We start from the raw sequence: 18026 nt of genomic DNA, 5'->3' as shown, positions 1-18026 counted from the left end.
GCTGAAGGGCAGGGCGAGCCTAGCTGAAGGGCAGGGCGAGCCTAGCTGATGGGCAGGGCGAGCCTAGCTGATGGGCATGGCGAGCCTAGCTGATGGGCATGGCGAGCCTAGCTGATGGGCATGGCGAGCCTAGCTGATGGGCATGGCGAGCCTAGCTGATGGGCATGGCGAGCCTAGCTGATGGGCATGGCGAGCCTAGCTGATGGGCATGGCGAGCCTAGCTGATGGGCATGGCGAGCCTAGCTGATGGGCATGGCGAGCCTAGCTGAAGGGCAGGGCGAGCCTAGCTGAAGGGCAGGGCGAGCCTAGCTGAAGGGCAGGGCGAGCCTAGCTGAAGGGCAGGGCGAGCCTAGCCGAAGGGCAGGGCGAGCCTAGCTGATGGACATGGTTTGCAAAGATTGACCTGCTGCTGACATACCAGCAGCCCCCTTGCGCCATTAAGTGGTGGTGTGCACTGTCTAGCACAGTGTGCACTAGCTGCACACCGTTGCAGTGCTCACTCCTGTGTGCATCTGGGAGGTTCACAGGCCGTGCATTCGAGCGCCTTGAAATGCGCTGAGTTTCTGAAGAATGAATACCTGTGTCCTTCGTGGTGCCTGTTTGAAGGAGGTTTCCGTTTCTGGCACAGGGACTGGTCTGGTTACCGTAGTAGATCGGGCTTTGTATAAACAAGCATTGGTGTTTGTATTGATCTGCCACAGAATCAACCCGTGGCGCACAGCTCTGTCCGATGTGGAAAGGGCACCTTCATGCTCCATAGTAAATACCCTGGTGGGTTTGAGTCGTGCTGCACAGGTGGAATCGTTTGTAAATCGGCTGCACAAATGAATCAGCATTGTACGCTGATGTTTTCAGTTTCACTTCACTGACCCCTCCGTCATTTTTAGTGTACAAACACACTCTCGTGTTGTGCGCACGTCTGCCATCGACAGGTTTCGACTGAACAGTCCACACGGGTTGAAATCCAAGCACCTTCAGAATGGCCCAGATCCCAGCACCCCCTTTAGAAAGTTTAATACACTGTTTGATTCTTCTGCATGTGGCACATCTGGAAACTTCAACCCAAAGGTCACTGAAAGACCAAAAAGTTTAAAGCTCAGATGTTTATATTTTTATAATTTTATTTAAGAGGAGCCTTTCTTATCCTGTAAGCATCTGTTCCTAGCGTGTAGTGCTGTAGAGTGATGGCATCTGTTCCTAGCGTGTAGTGCTGTAGAGTGTTGGCATCTGTTCCCAGCATGTAGAGGTGTAAATTGGCAGCATTCGTTCCTAGAGTATAGTGCTGTAGAGTAACATTTGTTTCTACCGTGTAGTGCTGTGGATTGGCATCATCCGATCCTAGTGTTTAGTGCTGTAGAGTGACCGCATCTGTTCCTAGAGTGTAGTGCCATAGAGCTACAGCAACCATTCTAGTGTGTAGTGCTGTACAGCGGCATCTGTTCCTAGTGTGTAGTGACCGCATCCGTTCCTAGAGTGTAGTACTGTGGATTGACAGTACCTGTTCCTAGTGTAGTGCTGTAGTGGCAGCATGTGTTCCTAGCATGTAGTGCTATAGTGACTGCTTCTATTCCTAGTGTAGTGCTGTAGAGCAACACCATCTGTTCCTAGCGTGTAGTGCGGTAGAGTGATGGCATCTGTTCCTAGCGTGTAGTGCTGTAGAGTGATGGCATCTGTTCCTAGCGTGTAGTGCTGTAGAGTGATGGCATCTGTTCCTAGCGTGTAGTGCTGTAGAGTGATGGCATCTGTTCCTACTGTGTACTGCTGTAGTGACAGCATCCAGTCATAATGTGTGGGCTGTAGAATGACACCATCTGTTCCTAGCGTGTAGTGCTGTAGAGTGATGGCATCTGTTCCTAGCGTGTAGTGCTGTAGAGTGATGGCATCTGTTCCCAGCATGTAGAGGTGTAAATTGGCAGCATTCGTTCCTAGAGTATAGTGCTGTAGAGTAACATTTGTTTCTACCGTGTAGTGCTGTGGATTGGCATCATCCGATCCTAGCGTTTAGTGCTGTAGAGTGACCGCATCTGTTCCTAGAGTGTAGTGCCATAGAGCTACAGCAACCATTCTAGTGTGTAGTGCTGTACAGCGGCATCTGTTCCTAGTGTGTAGTGACCGCATCCGTTCCTAGAGTGTAGTACTGTGGATTGACAGTACCTGTTCCTAGTGTAGTGCTGTAGTGGCAGCATCTGTTCCTAGTGTAGTGCTGTAGAGTGACTGCATCTGTTACTAGTGCTGTAGTGAGAGCATCTGTTCCTTGTGTGTAGTGCTGTAGAGCAACAGCATCTGTTCCTAGCGTGTAGTTCGGTAGAGTGATGGCATCTGTTCCTAGCGTGTAGTTCTGTAGAGTGATGGCATCTGTTCCTAGTGTGTAGTGCTGTAGAGTGATGGCATCTGTTCCTAGCGTGTAGTGCTGTAGAGTGATGGCATCTGTTCCTAGCGTGTAGTGCTGTAGAATAATGGCATCTGCTCCTAGCGTGTAGTGCTGTAGAGTGATGGCATCTGTTCCTAGTGTGTAGTGCTGTAGAGTGATGGCATCTGTTCCTAGCGTGTAGTGCTGTAGAGTGATGGCATCTGTTCCTAGTGTGTAGTGCCGTAGAGTAACACCATCAGTTCCTAGCGTGTAGTGCCGTAGAGTTGACACCATCAGTTCCTATAGTTTAGTGCTGTAGAGCGACAGTATCTGTTCCCAGCATGTAGAGCTGTAGATTGGCAGCATTCGTCCCTAGTGTAGTGCTGTAGAGTAACATTTGTTCCTACCGTGTAGTACTGTGGATTGGCATCATCCGATCCTAGCATGTAGTGCTGTAGAGTGACAGCATCTGTTCCTAGAGCGTTGTGCCATAGAGCTATAGCATCCGTTCTAGTGTGTAGTACTGTAGTGACATCTGTTCCTAAAGTGTAGTGCTGTAGACTGACCGCATCTGTTCCTAGCATGTAGTGGTGTAGTGACAGCATCTGTTCCTGCCGTGGAATGCTGTAGAGTGATGCATCTGTTCCTAGCGTGTAGTACTGTAGAGTGATGGAGTATGTTCATAGCGTGCTGTGCTGTAGAGTGATGGCATCTGTTCCTACTGTGTACTGCTGTAGTGACAGCATCCAGTCCTAATGTGTGGGCTGTAGAATGACACCATCTGTTCCTAGCGTGTAGTGCTGTAGAGTGATGGCATCTGTTCCTAGCGTGTAGTGCTGTAGAGTGATGGCATCTGTTCCTAACATGTAGTGCTGTAGAGTGATGCATCTGTTCCTAACGTGTAGTGCTGTAGAGTGATGCATCTGTTCCCAGCACGTAGTGCTGTAGATTGACCGCATCTGTTCCCAGCATGTAGTGCTGTAGAGTGATGCATCTGTTCCTAGCGTGTAGTACTGTAGAGTGATGGAGTATGTTCATAGCGTGCTGTGCTGTAGAGTGATGGCATCTGTTCCTACTGTGTACTGCTGTAGTGACAGCATCCAGTCCTAATGTGTGGGCTGTAGAATGACACCATCTGTTCCTAGCGTGTAGTGCTGTAGAGTGATGGCATCTGTTCCTAGCGTGTAGTGCTGTAGAGTGATGGCATCTGTTCCTAACGTGTAGTGCTGTAGAGTGATGCATCTGTTCCTAACGTGTAGTGCTGTAGAGTGATGCATCTGTTCCTAACGTGTAGTGCTGTAGTGACTGCATCTGTTCCCAGCATGTAGTGCTGTAGATTGACCGCATCTGTTCCCAGCATGTAGTGCTGTAGATTGACCGCATCTGTTCCTAGCGTGTAGTGCTGTTGAATGACCGCATCTGTTCCTAGAGTGTAGCGCTGTAGTGACATCTGTTCTTAACCTGTAGTGCTGTAGTGACAGCATCTGTTCCTAGAGTGTAGTGCCATAGAGCGACCGCATCCATTCCTAGTGTGTAGTGCTGTAGAGTGACTGCATCCCTTCCTAGCTAAGAGACCGCATCTGTTCCTAGAGTAGTGCTGTTGATTGACACGCTCTGTATACTCTTAGCCCACAATGCACCAGGACAAGGAATCCTGGTTGTTTCCCCCCCAGTGGGTCAGTAGTGCTAATAGAGGTAGTGAAGGAACACATGGAGTATTGTGCATTCCGTAGCAGCAACCATAAGAAGTATTTTGGATTACTCCTTGTTCATGGGCAGGAGAGACTGCTGGACCCCCCGCCCCGCAGTGGTGGGCGCCTGAAACCTGCCAGCTTTATTCTTCCATCCCCCCCCCTGCAGTCTTCTGGTCCTGTGGTGGGGAGCCTAGAACCTGCCAGGTTTATTCATCTAACCTCCCCCCCCCCCCCCCCCCTAGCAGTCTGCTGACCCCTCCCAGTGGTGGGGAGCCTGGAACCTGCCAGTTATTCTTCTATCCTCCACCCCCAGCAGTCTGCTGACCCCTCCCAGTGGTGGGGGAGCCTGGAACCTGCCAGGTTTATTCTTCTATTCTTCACCCTAGCAGTCTGCTGACCCCTCCGAGTGGTGGGGGGAGCCTGGAACCTGCCAGGTTTATTCTTCCATCCTCCACCCCCAGCAGTCTGCTGACCCCTCCCAGTGGTGGGGGAGCCTGGAACCTGCCAGGTTTATTCTTCTATCCTCCACCCCCAGCAGTCTGCTAACCCCTCCCAGTGGTGGGGGAGCCTGGAACCTGCCAGTTATTCTTCTATCCTCCACCCCCAGCAGTCTGCTGACCCCTCCCAGTGGTGGGGGAGCCTGGAACCTGCCAGGTTTATTCTTCCATCCTCCACCCCCAGCAGTCTGCTGACCCCTCCCAGTGGTGGGGGAGCCTGGAACCTGCCAGGTTTATTCTTCTATCCTCCACCCCCAGCAGTCTGCTAACCCCTCCCAGTGGTGGGGGAGCCTGGAACCTGCCAGTTATTCTTCTATCCTCCACCCCCAGCAGTCTGCTGACCCCTCCCAGTCGTGGGGAGCCTAGAACCTGCCAGGTTTATTCTTCTATCCTCCACCCCCAGCAGTCTGCTAACCCCTCCCAGTGGTGGGGGAGCCTAGAACCTGCCAGGTTTATTCTTCTATCCTCCACCCCCAGCAGTCTGCTGACCCCTCCCAGTGGTGGGGGAGCCTGGAACCTGCCAGGTTTATTCTTCTATCCTCCACCCCCAGCAGTCTGCTAACCCCTCCCAGTGGTGGGGGAGCCTAGAACCTGCCAGGTTTATTCTTCTATCCTCCACCCCCAGCAGTCTGCTGACCCCTCCCAGTGGTGGGGGTGCCTGGAACCTGCCAGGTTTATTCTTCCATCCTCCACCCCCAGCAGTCTGCTGACCCCTCCCAGTGGTGGGGAGCCTGGAACCTGCCAGTTATTCTTCCATCCTCCCCCCCCCACCCCTAGCAGTCTGCTGACCCCTCCCAGTGGTGGGGAGCCTGGAACCGGCCAGGTTTATTCTTCTATCCTCCACCCCCAGCAGTCTGCTGACCCCCTCCTAGTCGTGGGGAGCCTAGAACCTGCCAGGTTTATTCTTCTATTCTTCACCCTAGCAGTCTGCTGACCCCTCCCAGTGGTGGGGGAGCCTAGATCCTGCCAGGTTTATTCTTCTATCCTCCCCCCCCCCCCCCCCCCAGCAGTCTGCTGACCCCTCCCAATGGTGGGGCTAGTTTATTGTCCTGGTTCCCCCCTGAGAGGTTACCAACAGACGGCTAGGAAGACATAGGCACACTGGGAGCCTGAACTAGCCTGGAGAGGATGCAAGAGGCAATAACAGAAGTAGCAGAGTACAATGTGAAATAATTAGTCCCCCAATGTCTGTGAGATCTCGGGGTCCTTGCTGACTCCAGTGAGCTGTCGCGGAGGTGGGAGAGGTGACCATACAAGCTGTCCACAGAGAGGCCAACCCCAGGGCTCCCTTACTTCCACACCCCGCCCATGTCTCTCCGGTGACCACTTCTAGGGCACAAGCCTACTTAACCAACGTTTGTACTCAAGAAAGTAAAGTTCCTCGAGCCTGGAGTCTGAGCTGGGCCAGTCTTGTGTTTGGGACCCTCAAACCTTGACCGGTGTGGAGGTGCGCCCTAGTGACCTGGTGCTGGATGTAAACCCCCTGTGTACCTGAACAACGACTTGTCCGTTAACTGAGAACTTCATTTTACAAAAGCCAAAATAACTCTGGATGTCCACAATTGTTTTTTAATGTGTGTCAATGTGTTCTTCTCTTTCAGTCTTCACCACGACGGACTGTGGAGCCATCACATCTGCGCCCCACAGGGGGGTCAGCGGGGAACTCCCTGAACATGAAAGAAGTGGAGGAGCTGGAAAATCTGACGCAGCAGCTGATGAGGGAGATGGACAACCCGCCCCCTATGGAGGCGCACACCACGGGTAAGCAATGCCCCGCCCCACATGGAGGCGCACACCACGGGTAAGCAATGTCCCGCCCCCTATGGAGGCGCACACCACGGGTAAGCAATGCCCCGCCCCCTATGGAGGCGCACACCACGGGTAAGCAATGCCCCGCCCCCTATGGAGGCGCACACCACGGGTAAGCAATGCCCCGCCCCACATGGAGGCGCACACCACGGGTAAGCAATGTCCCGCCCCCTATGGAGGCGCTCATCATGGGTAAGCAATGTCCCGCCCCCTATGGAGGCGCTCACCACGGGTAAGCAATGTCCCGCCCCCTATGAAGGCGCTCATCATGGGTAAGCAATGCCTCACCACCTATGAAGGCGCACATCGCGGGTAAGCAATGCCCCGCCCCATATGGAGGCGCACACCACGGGTAAGCAATGCCCCGCCCCATATGGAGGCGCACATCAGGGGTAAGCAATGCCCCACAACTGCCCCCTATGGAGCACACACCACAGTTAAGCCATGCCCCACCCCCTATGGAGGCGCAGACCACGGGCAAGCAATGCCCCACCCCCTATAGATGCGCACACCAGATGTGAGCAATACCATGCCCCCTATGGAGCGCACACCATGGGTGAGCAATGCCCCACCCCCTGTGGAGGCCCACACCACACATAGGAATTTTCAGTCTCCCATGGAGGCGCACACTGCAGGTAAGTAGTCTTTGCCTCCCGTGCCCAGTAAAGGCAGAAGCTGCCTTAATGCCAAAGCCCTTTGCTTCTTGCGTAGGCTGCACACTACGGTTACAAATTCCTCCTTCACCCTGTCAAGCCTGGTACCATCCACTGAAATTCTGACGACCCTGCCTTATGTCTTTGTTCCTGTTGTGTCTTTTTCTTTCTTTTCACTTCTGTCCTCTTTCCTGCTCCAGAATTTTGTGGCCTGTGCCGCAAGCCGCTCTCCCGCACACAGCCCGCGGTGCGCGCCCTGGAACAGCTCTTCCACGTGGAGTGCTTCACCTGCTTCAAGTGTGAGAAGCAGCTGCAGGGCCAGCAGTTCTACGATGTGGACACCAAACCTTTCTGCGAGGAGTGCTATGCGGTGAGTGGGTTCTTCCGGCTCAGGTGCTGATAATGCTGGTGGTGCTCAAGCGTTTGGTGCTGATGCTGCTGATGTTGGGGGTGCGCGTGCTGTTGAACCGGATGATGCTGGGGTTAGTGATGCTCGTGTATTTGGTGCAGATATTGATGATTCGATGCTGGTAAAGATGGTAGTTCGGATGTTGATGCTTATGTTACTGATTCTCGTGTGTTTGGTGCTGATGCTGGCAGTGATGTTGGTGGACCTCACGGTGCTGCTGATGATGCTGGGGTTACTGATGCTCGTGTGTTTGGCGCTGATGCTGGCAGTGATGTTGGTGGACCTCACGGTGCTGCTGATGATGCTGGGGTTACTGATGCTCGTGTGTTTGGTGCTGATGCTGGCAGTGATGTTGGTGGACCTCACGGTGCTGCTGATGATGCTGGGGTTACTGATGCTCGTGTGTTTGGTGCTGATGCTGGCAGTGATGTTGGTGGACCTCACGGTGCTGCTGATGATGCTGGGGTTACTGATGCTCGTGTGTTTGGCGCTGATGCTGGCAGTGATGTTGGTGGACCTCACGGTGCTGCTGATGATGCTGGGGTTAGTGATGCTCGTGTGTTTGGTGCTGATGCTGGCAGTGATGTTGGTGGACCTCATGGTGCTGCTGATGATGCTGGGGTTACTGATGCTCGTGTGTTTGGTGCTGATGCTGGCAGTGATGTTGGTGGACCTCACGGTGCTGCTGATGATGCTGGGGTTACTGATGCTCGTGTGTTTGGCGCTGATGCTGGCAGTGATGTTGGTGGACCTCACGGTGCTGCTGATGATGCTGGGGTTAGTGATGCTCGTGTGTTTGGTGCTGATGCTGGCAGTGATGTTGGTGGACCTCACGGTGCTGCTGATGATGCTGGGGTTAGTGATGCTCGTGTGTTTGGTGCTGATGCTGGCAGTGATGTTGGTGGACCTCACGGTGCTGCTGATGATGCTGGGGTTACTGATGCTCGTGTGTTTGGCGCTGATGCTGGCAGTGATGTTGGTGGACCTCATGGTGCTGCTGATGATGCTGGGGTTAGTGATGCTCGTGTGTTTGGTGCTGATGCTGGCAGTGATGTTGGTGGACCTCATGGTGCTGCTGATGATGCTGGGGTTACTGATGCTCGTGTGTTTGGTGCTGATGCTGGCAGTGATGTTGGTGGACCTCACGGTGCTGCTGATGATGCTGGGGTTAGTGATGCTCGTGTGTTTGGTGCTGATGCTGGCAGTGATGTTGGTGGACCTCACGGTGCTGCTGATGATGCTGGGGTTACTGATGCTCGTGTGTTTGGCGCTGATGCTGGCAGTGATGTTGGTGGACCTCATGGTGCTGCTGATGATGCTGGGGTTACTGATGCTCGTGTGTTTGGTGCTGATGCTGGCAGTGATGTTGGTGGACCTCACGGTGCTGCTGATGATGCTGGGGTTACTGATGCTCGTGTGTTTGGCGCTGATGCTGGCAGTGATGTTGGTGGACCTCACGGTGCTGCTGATGATGCTGGGGTTAGTGATGCTCGTGTGTTTGGTGCTGATGCTGGCAGTGATGTTGGTGGACCTCACGGTGCTGCTGATGATGCTGGGGTTAGTGATGCTCGTGTGTTTGGTGCTGATGCTGGCAGTGATGTTGGTGGACCTCACGGTGCTGCTGATGATGCTGGGGTTACTGATGCTCGTGTGTTTGGCGCTGATGCTGGCAGTGATGTTGGTGGACCTCACGGTGCTGCTGATGATGCTGGGGTTAGTGATGCTCGTGTGTTTGGTGCTGATGCTGGCAGTGATGTTGGTGGACCTCACGGTGCTGCTGATGATGCTGGGGTTACTGATGCTCGTGTGTTTGGTGCTGATGCTGGCAGTGATGTTGGTGGACCTCACGGTGCTGCTGATGATGCTGGGGTTACTGATGCTCGTGTGTTTGGCGCTGATGCTGGCAGTGATGTTGGTGGACCTCACGGTGCTGCTGATGATGCTGGGGTTAGTGATGCTCGTGTGTTTGGTGCTGATGCTGGCAGTGATGTTGGTGGACCTCACGGTGCTGCTGATGATGCTGGGGTTAGTGATGCTCGTGTGTTTGGTGCTGATGCTGGCAGTGATGTTGGTGGACCTCACGGTGCTGCTGATGATGCTGGGGTTACTGATGCTCGTGTGTTTGGCGCTGATGCTGGCAGTGATGTTGGTGGACCTCATGGTGCTGCTGATGATGCTGGGGTTAGTGATGCTCGTGTGTTTGGTGCTGATGCTGGCAGTGATGTTGGTGGACCTCATGGTGCTGCTGATGATGCTGGGGTTACTGATGCTCGTGTGTTTGGTGCTGATGCTGGCAGTGATGTTGGTGGACCTCACGGTGCTGCTGATGATGCTGGGGTTAGTGATGCTCGTGTGTTTGGTGCTGATGCTGGCAGTGATGTTGGTGGACCTCACGGTGCTGCTGATGATGCTGGGGTTACTGATGCTCGTGTGTTTGGCGCTGATGCTGGCAGTGATGTTGGTGGACCTCATGGTGCTGCTGATGATGCTGGGGTTACTGATGCTCGTGTGTTTGGTGCTGATGCTGGCAGTGATGTTGGTGGACCTCACGGTGCTGCTGATGATGCTGGGGTTACTGATGCTCGTGTGTTTGGCGCTGATGCTGGCAGTGATGTTGGTGGACCTCACGGTGCTGCTGATGATGCTGGGGTTAGTGATGCTCGTGTGTTTGGTGCTGATGCTGGCAGTGATGTTGGTGGACCTCACGGTGCTGCTGATGATGCTGGGGTTAGTGATGCTCGTGTGTTTGGTGCTGATGCTGGCAGTGATGTTGGTGGACCTCACGGTGCTGCTGATGATGCTGGGGTTACTGATGCTCGTGTGTTTGGCGCTGATGCTGGCAGTGATGTTGGTGGACCTCACGGTGCTGCTGATGATGCTGGGGTTAGTGATGCTCGTGTGTTTGGTGCTGATGCTGGCAGTGATGTTGGTGGACCTCATGGTGCTGCTGACGATGCTGGGGTTACTGATGCTCGTGCATTTGGTGCAGATACTGATGATTCGATGCTGCTAAACCCGGTAGTTCGAATGATGATGCTTGTTGGGGCTGGAAGTCTCCTGCATGTCTCTGGAGAGAGTGCTTCCCCTGCCTTATGCTGATCTCCAGGCAAGACACTCAAAAGCTACTGTATAGTTTCTAGATCCCTACCTCAGTGAGCGTGACAATCGTACCTCAGTGAGCGTGACAATCGTACCTCAGTGAGCGTGACAATCGTACCTCAGTGAGCGTGACAATCGTACCTCAGTGAGCGTGACAATCGTACCTCAGTGAGCGTGACAATCGTACCTCCGTGAGCGTGACAATCGTACCTCCGTGAGCGTGACAATCATACAGGTCCACTGAGGGTCTCCCTGTTTACCTGGATTGAGACCCTAGAGCTGGGCTCTGAGGTCTAGGGGGTATGCCTAGTGCACCCCTATTTTTCAGAGTGGCTAATGCCCTCTCTATGCAGGCTTTAGCATAGAGCCTGCATAGAGCCACCCTCCTGATCAATTCTGTGCACTCTGCAGGCCTGTGGTCCTGTTACCTTTGTCTACCCGACGTGTTTGAGAGCCCGTGGGTGCACTGGGGAAGATTGCTGCGTTAAGCCATTGTTTGTAATGCGAGCTGTACTGCTGGACATCCCAGCTCCCCCCCCCCCCGTATCCCTCCCCATTTCCTTGGAGCGGCCTGGTGGGCTGGGGTAGACTCCGCTCTTATCTGGGTTTAGCTGCACTAACACTGCTGAGAGCCCCCTCCCCCCCCCCCCCCCTGTGTCTGTGCCTCCTGGTCTGGAGTTAATTAAAATTTGTCTTTAGGGAATAGCACGGGCTGGTACAAGGGAAGGTCATAAGTTATTCTGCGCATGCTTTGGTCAGGCATTGAACACGCCACAAATGGTTTCTGATTGGAGGTGTAATCCGCTTGCAAAAGTAGCAGACCCTCTGATTGGATCAGCCTATCAATCAGAGCTGATAAAAGTCTGGCCTGTGTGGTCAGCAGTTCAGGACTGGTCTATGACTAAAGAAGCGGCCACACCAGGTCCATCCAAAGGAAGCCAGCCGGGACCCACAGTGTGTAGGCAAGATCAAGACACTTGCTCACTGCGTCTGGAATTTGGGGAAGTTTTCTCTTTGGCTGATTGATTTTGCTGCAAAGGAATGTGCCAAGACCACCTGTTTCTGTAAGGCTCAACAAACTGGAGGTTTGAACAAGGAAATTGCAGACAGCTGCACAAGGAGGAAAGGAGGCTTGTGGCACATCAAGGGAGCTGGTGTGGAAAGGAGGCTTGTGGCACATCAAGGGAGCTGGTGTGGAAAGGAAGCTTGCGGCACATCAAGGGAGCTGGTGTGGAAAGGAGGCTTGTGGCACATCAAGGGAGCTGGTGTGGAAAGGAGGCTTGTGGCACATCAAGGGAGCTGGTGTGGAAAGGAAGCTTGCGGCACATCAAGGGAGCTGGTGTGGAAAGGAAGCTTGCGGCACATCAAGGGAGCCAGAGAAGGGGACGCTTGATCGTGCTTGGAGGTGAGACCGCTTTCCCTAAACTACTCCCCTGCGCTGAGGGAGCCTGTACAAGCAGTAGCTGGGGAATGGAGGCCAGTGAAACGAGCCCCACCTTTTTTGCGTGATATCGGGGGGTATCCTGGTGAACTGTCACTCTGTCCAGCCACTACCCTCCTACAGCTAACCAGTGGCAACTGGACTAGTTGGACTCCAGTAAACTGTGCCAAGACATCAGGCACCTGTGATCAAATCCCTGATGCCACCAGAGCAGTGTCCTCACTCAAGACAGGAGGGCACTGTTGCCTTGGGTGGGGGTCCTCACTCAGGACAGGAGGGCACTGTTGCTTTGGGTGGGGGTCCTCACTCAGGACAGGAGAGCACTGTTGCTTTGGGTTGGGGTCCTCACTTAGGACGGAGGGCACTGTTGCCTTGGGTGGGGGTCCTCACTCAGGACAGGAGGGCACTGTTGCTTTGGGTGGGGGTCCTCACTCAGGACGGAGGGCACTTCTGTTGCTTTGGGTGGGGTCCTTACTCTGGACAGGAGGGCACTGATGCTTTGGGTGGGGGTCCTTACTCGGGACAGGAGGGCACTTCTGTTGCTTTGGGTGGGGGGGTCCTCACTCAGGACGGGGGGCACTTCTGTTGCTTTGGGTGGGGTCCTTACTCGGGACAGGAGGGCACTTCTGTTGCTTTGGGTGGGGGTCCTTACTCGGGACGGAGGGCACTTCTGTTGCTTTGGGTGGGGGTCCTTACTCGGGACGGAGGGCACTTCTGTTGCTTTGGGTGGGGGTCCTCACTCAGGACGGAGGGCACTTCTGTTGCTTTGGGTGGGGGTCCTCACTCAGGACGGAGGGCACTGTTGCTTTGGGTGGGGGTCCTCACGCAGGACAGGAGGGCACTGTTGCTTTGGGTGGGGGTCCTTACTCTGGACAGGAGGGCACTTCTGTTGCTTTGGGTGGGGGTCCTCACTCAGGACGTAGGGCACTTCAGTTGCTTTGGGTGGGGGTCCTCACTCAGGACGGGGGGCACTTCTGTTGCTTTGGGTGGGGTCCTTACTCAGGACAGGAGGGCACTGTTGCTTTGGGTGGGGGTCCTTACTCGGGACGGGAGGGCACTTCTGTTGCTTTGGGTGGGGTCCTTACTCAGGACGGAGGGCACTTCTGTTGCTTTGTGTGGGGGTCCTTACTCAGGACGGGGGGGCACTTCTGTTGCTTTGGGTGGGGTCCTTACTCAGGACGGAGGGCACTTCTGTTGCTTTGTGTGGGGGTCCTTACTCAGGACGGGGGGGCACTTCTGTTGCTTTGGGTGGGGGTCCTCACTCAGGACGGAGGGCACTTCTGTTGCTTTGGGTGGGGGTCCTCTCTCAGGAGGGGGGGCACTTCTGTTGCTTTGGGTGGGGGTCCTCACTCAGGAGGGGGGGCACTTCTGTTGCTTTGAGTGGGGGTCCTCACTCAGGACGGAGGGCACTGTTGCTTTGGGTGGGGGTCCTCACTCGGGACGGAGGGCACTGTTGCCTTGGGTGGGGGTCCTCACTCAGGACAGGAGGGCACTGTTGCTTTGGGTGGGGGTCCTTACTCTGGACAGGAGGGCACTTCTGTTGCTTTGGGTGGGGGTCCTCACTCAGGACGGAGGGCACTTCTGTTGCTTTGAGTGGGGGTCCTCACTCGGGACGGAGGGCACTGTTGCCTTGGGTGGGGGTCCTCACTCAGGACAGGAGGGCACTGTTGCTTTGGGTGGGGGTCCTTACTCTGGACATGAGGGCACTTCTGTTGCTTTGGGTGGGGGTCCTCACTCAGGACGGAGGGCACTTCTGTTGCTTTGAGTGGGGGTCCTCACTCAGGACAGGAGAGCACTGTTGCTTTGGGTTGGGGTCCTCACTCAGGACGGAGGGCACTGTTGCCTTGGGTGGGGGTCCTCACTCAGGACAGGAGGGCACTGTTGCTTTGGGTGGGGGTCCTCACTCAGGACGGAGGGCACTTCTGTTGCTTTGGGTGGGGTCCTTACTCTGGACAGGAGGGCACTGATGCTTTGGGTGGGGGTCCTTACTCGGGACAGGAGGGCACTTCTGTTGCTTTGGGTGGGGGGGTCCTCACTCAGGACGGGGGGCACTTCTGTTGCTTTGGGTGGGGTCCTTACTCGGGACAGGAGGGCACTTCTGTTGCTTTGGGTGGGGGTCCTTACTCGGGACGGAGGGCACTTCTGTTGCTTTGGGTGGGGGTCCTTACTCGGGACGGAGGGCACTTCTGTTGCTTTGGGTGGGGGTCCTCACTCAGGACGGAGGGCACTTCTGTTGCTTTGGGTGGGGGTCCTCACTCAGGACGGAGGGCACTGTTGCTTTGGGTGGGGGTCCTCACGCAGGACAGGAGGGCACTGTTGCTTTGGGTGGGGGTCCTTACTCTGGACAGGAGGGCACTTCTGTTGCTTTGGGTGGGGGTCCTCACTCAGGACGTAGGGCACTTCAGTTGTTTTGGGTGGGGGTCCTTACTCAGGACAGGAGGGCACTGTTGCTTTGTGTGGGGGTCCTTACTCGGGACGGGAGGGCACTTCTGTTGCTTTGGGTGGGGTCCTTACTCAGGACGGAGGGCACTTCTGTTGCTTTGTGTGGGGGTCCTTACTCAGGACGGGGGGGCACTTCTGTTGCTTTGGGTGGGGTCCTTACTCAGGACGGAGGGCACTTCTGTTGCTTTGTGTGGGGGTCCTTACTCAGGACGGGGGGGCACTTCTGTTGCTTTGGGTGGGGGTCCTCACTCAGGACGGAGGGCACTTCTGTTGCTTTGGGTGGGGGTCCTCACTCAGGAGGGGGGGCACTTCTGTTGCTTTGGGTGGGGGTCCTCACTCAGGAGGGGGGGCACTTCTGTTGCTTTGAGTGGGGGTCCTCACTCAGGACGGAGGGCACTGTTGCTTTGGGTGGGGGTCCTCACTCGGGACGGAGGGCACTGTTGCCTTGGGTGGGGGTCCTCACTCAGGACAGGAGGGCACTGTTGCTTTGGGTGGGGGTCCTTACTCTGGACAGGAGGGCACTTCTGTTGCTTTGGGTGGGGGGTCCTCACTCAGGACGGGGGGCACTTCTGTTGCTTTGGGTGGGGGTCCTCACTCAGGACAGAGGGCACTGTTGCTTTGGGTGGGGGTCCTCACTCAGGACGGGGGGCACTTCTGTTGCTTTGGGTGGGGGTCCTCACTCAGGACGGAGGGGACTTCTGTTGCTTTGTGTGGGGTCCTCACTCAGGACGGGGGGCACTTCTGTTGCTTTGGGTGGGGGTCCTCACTCGGGACAGGAGGGCACTTCTGTTGCTTTGGGTGGGGGGTCCTCACTCAGGACGGGGGGCACTTCTGTTGCTTTGGGTGGGGGTCCTTACTCGGGACGGAGGGCACTTCTGTTGCTTTGGGTGGGGGTCCTTACTCGGGACGGAGGGCACTTCTGTTGCTTTGGGTGGGGGTCCTTACTCGGGACGGAGGGCACTTCTGTTGCTTTGGGTGGGGGTCCTCACTCAGGACGGAGGGCACTTCTGTTGCTTTGGGTGGGGTCCTCACTCAGGACGGAGGGCACTTCTGTTGCTTTGGGTGGGGGTCCTCACTCAAGACAGGAGGGCCCTGTTGCTTTGGGTGGGGGTCCTCACTCAGGACGGAGGGCGCTTCTGTTGCTTTGGGTGGGGGTCCTTACTCGGGACAGGAGGGCACTTCTGTTGCTTTGGGTGGGGGTCCTCACTCAGGACGGAGGGCACTTCTGTTGCTTTGGGTGGGGTCCTTACTCAGGACAGGAGGGCACTGTTGCTTTGGGTGGGGGTCCTTACTCGGGACGGGAGGGCACTTCTGTTGCTTTGGGTGGGGTCCTTACTCAGGACGGAGGGCACTTCTGTTGCTTTGGGTGGGGGTCCTCACTCAGGAGGGGGGGCACTTCTGTTGCTTTGGGTGGGGGTCCTCACTCAGGACGGAGGGCACTTCTGTTGCTTTGGGTGGGGGTCCTTACTCGGGACGGAGGGCACTTCTGTTGCTTTGGGTGGGGGTCCTCACTCAGGACGGAGGGCACTTCTGTTGCTTTGTGTGGGGGTCCTTACTCGGGACGGAGGGCACTTCTGTTGCTTTGGGTGGGGGTCCTCACTCAGGTCGGGGGCACTTCTGTTGCTTTGGGTGGGGGTCCTCACTCAGGAGGGGGAGCACTTCTGTTGCTTTGGGTGGGGGTCCTCACTCAGGACGGAGGGCACTGTTGCTTTGGGTGGGGGTCCTCACTCAGGACGGAGGGCACTGTTGCTTTGGGTGGGGTCCTCACTCAGGACGGAGGGCACTTCTGTTGCTTTGTGTGGGGTCCTCACTCAGGACGGAGGGCACTTCTGTTGCTTTGTGTGGGGGTCCTCACTCAAGACAGGAGGGCACTGTTGCTTTGGGTGGGGGTCCTCACTCAGGAGGGGGGGCACTTCTGTTGCTTTGGGTGGGGGTCCTCACTCAGGACGGAGGGCACTTCTGTTGCTTTGTGTGGGGTCCTCACTCAGGACGGAGGGCACTTCTGTTGCTTTGTGTGGGGTCCTCACTCAGGACGGAGGGCACTTCTGTTGCTTTGTGTGGGGGTCCTCACTCAAGACAGGAGGGCACTGTTGCTTTGGGTGGGGGTCCTCACTCAGGAGGGGGGGCACTTCTGTTGCTTTGGGTGGGGGTCCTCACTCAGGACGGAGGGCACTTCTGTTGCTTTGGGTGGGGGTCCTCACTCAGGACGGAGGGCACTTCTGTTGCTTTGGGTGGGGGTCCTTACTCGGGACGGAGGGCACTTCTGTTGCTTTGGGTGGGGGTCCTCACTCAGGTCGGGGGCACTTCTGTTGCTTTGGGTGGGGGTCCTCACTCAGGAGGGGGGGCACTTCTGTTGCTTTGGGTGGGGGTCCTCACTCAGGACGGAGGGCACTGTTGCTTTGGGTGGGGGTCCTCACTCAGGACGGAGGGCACTGTTGCTTTGGTGGGTTTCTCACTCAGGACGGAGGGCACTTCTGTTGCTTTGTGTGGGGTCCTCACTCAGGACGGAGGGCACTTCTGTTGCTTTGTGTGGGGGTCCTCACTCAAGACAGGAGGGCACTGTTGCTTTGGGTGGGGGTCCTCACTCCGGAGGGGGGGCACTTCTGTTGCTTTGGGTGGGGGTCCTCACTCAGGACGGAGGGCACTTCTGTTGCTTTGTGTGGGGTCCTCACTCAGGACGGAGGGCACTTCTGTTGCTTTGGGTGGGGGTCCTCACTCAGGACGGGGGGCACTTCTGTTGCTTTGGGTGGGGGTCCTCACTCAGGACGGGGGGGACTTCTGTTGCTTTGTGTGGGGTCCTCACTCAGGACGGAGGGCACTTCTGTTGCTTTGGGTGGGGGTCCTCACTCAGGACGGAGGGGACTTCTGTTGCTTTGTGTGGGGTCCTCACTCAGGACGGAGGGCACTTCTGTTGCTTTGGGTGGGGGTCCTTACTCGGGACAGGAGGGCACTTCTGTTGCTTTGGGTGGGGGTCCTCCCTCAGGACGGAGGGCACTTCTGTTGCTTTGGGTGGGGGTCCTCCCTCAGGACGGAGGGCACTTCTGTTCCTTTGGGTGGGGGTCCTCACTCAGGACGGAGGGCACTTCTGTTGCTTTGTGTGGGGGTCCTTACTCAGGACGGGAGGGCACTTCTGTTGCTTTGGGTGGGGGTCCTCACTCAAGACAGGAGGGCACTGTTGCTTTGGGTGGGGGTCCTCACTCAGGTCGGGGGCACTTCTGTTGCTTTGGGTGGGGGTCATGGGGCTGATCAAGAATCTTTGACTTCATATGCTGTAACTATATCCTTCCAATCCAAAGATTGGTATCAAGGCTCTAGGAAATGAGAGCAACGGTGTGCAACATGGTCTGTAAGACGCAATGCGAAGTGTGTGTCTTCATGTTAACGGTGTTTTTATAGTGCTTGGCGTCTAGGCGATATAATGCTGTTTAGGGTCAGAACTCTGGCCCAGAGGGTTGTAGAGACCTCTAGTTTTCACTATCTTAGTTTTATGTGTAGTATAATTCTCTTGTGTGTATTAAAGTACTTCTCTTTTATAAAAAGTAAAGCACTCACTGGGCATTGATTTTATCAGCTGATAGTACGGTGTGCACTGCATGCTGAATGTTGAACCCCACCTCACCTCCTTGAGCAAG

At 55.7% G+C, this 18026-nt stretch overlaps 1 protein-coding gene across 3 annotated transcripts in view; it reads left to right on the top strand.

The window, feature by feature from the left end:
• ZYX (zyxin) overlaps positions 1–18026 on the top strand; it is a 158073-nt gene that overhangs the window by 118390 nt on the left and 21657 nt on the right. For all 3 annotated transcript variants that reach the window (XR_014966999.1, XM_085620342.1, XM_085620343.1), the window contains exons 6-7: positions 6143–6302; positions 7204–7373. Coding sequence is in view for 2 of the 3 variants with exons in the window: in XM_085620342.1 (XP_085476468.1) it covers positions 6143–6302; positions 7204–7373 (330 nt within the window). In the remaining variant the exon portion in view is untranslated. The remainder of the gene's footprint in view (positions 1–6142; positions 6303–7203; positions 7374–18026) is intronic.

This window comes from Triturus cristatus, chromosome 7, assembly GCF_964204655.1.
Source record: "Triturus cristatus chromosome 7, aTriCri1.1, whole genome shotgun sequence".
Lineage (NCBI taxonomy): Eukaryota > Metazoa > Chordata > Amphibia > Caudata > Salamandridae > Triturus > Triturus cristatus.
The sequence above is the reverse complement of the archived record's forward strand: the minus strand, read 5'-3'. Positions and strand labels throughout refer to the sequence as shown.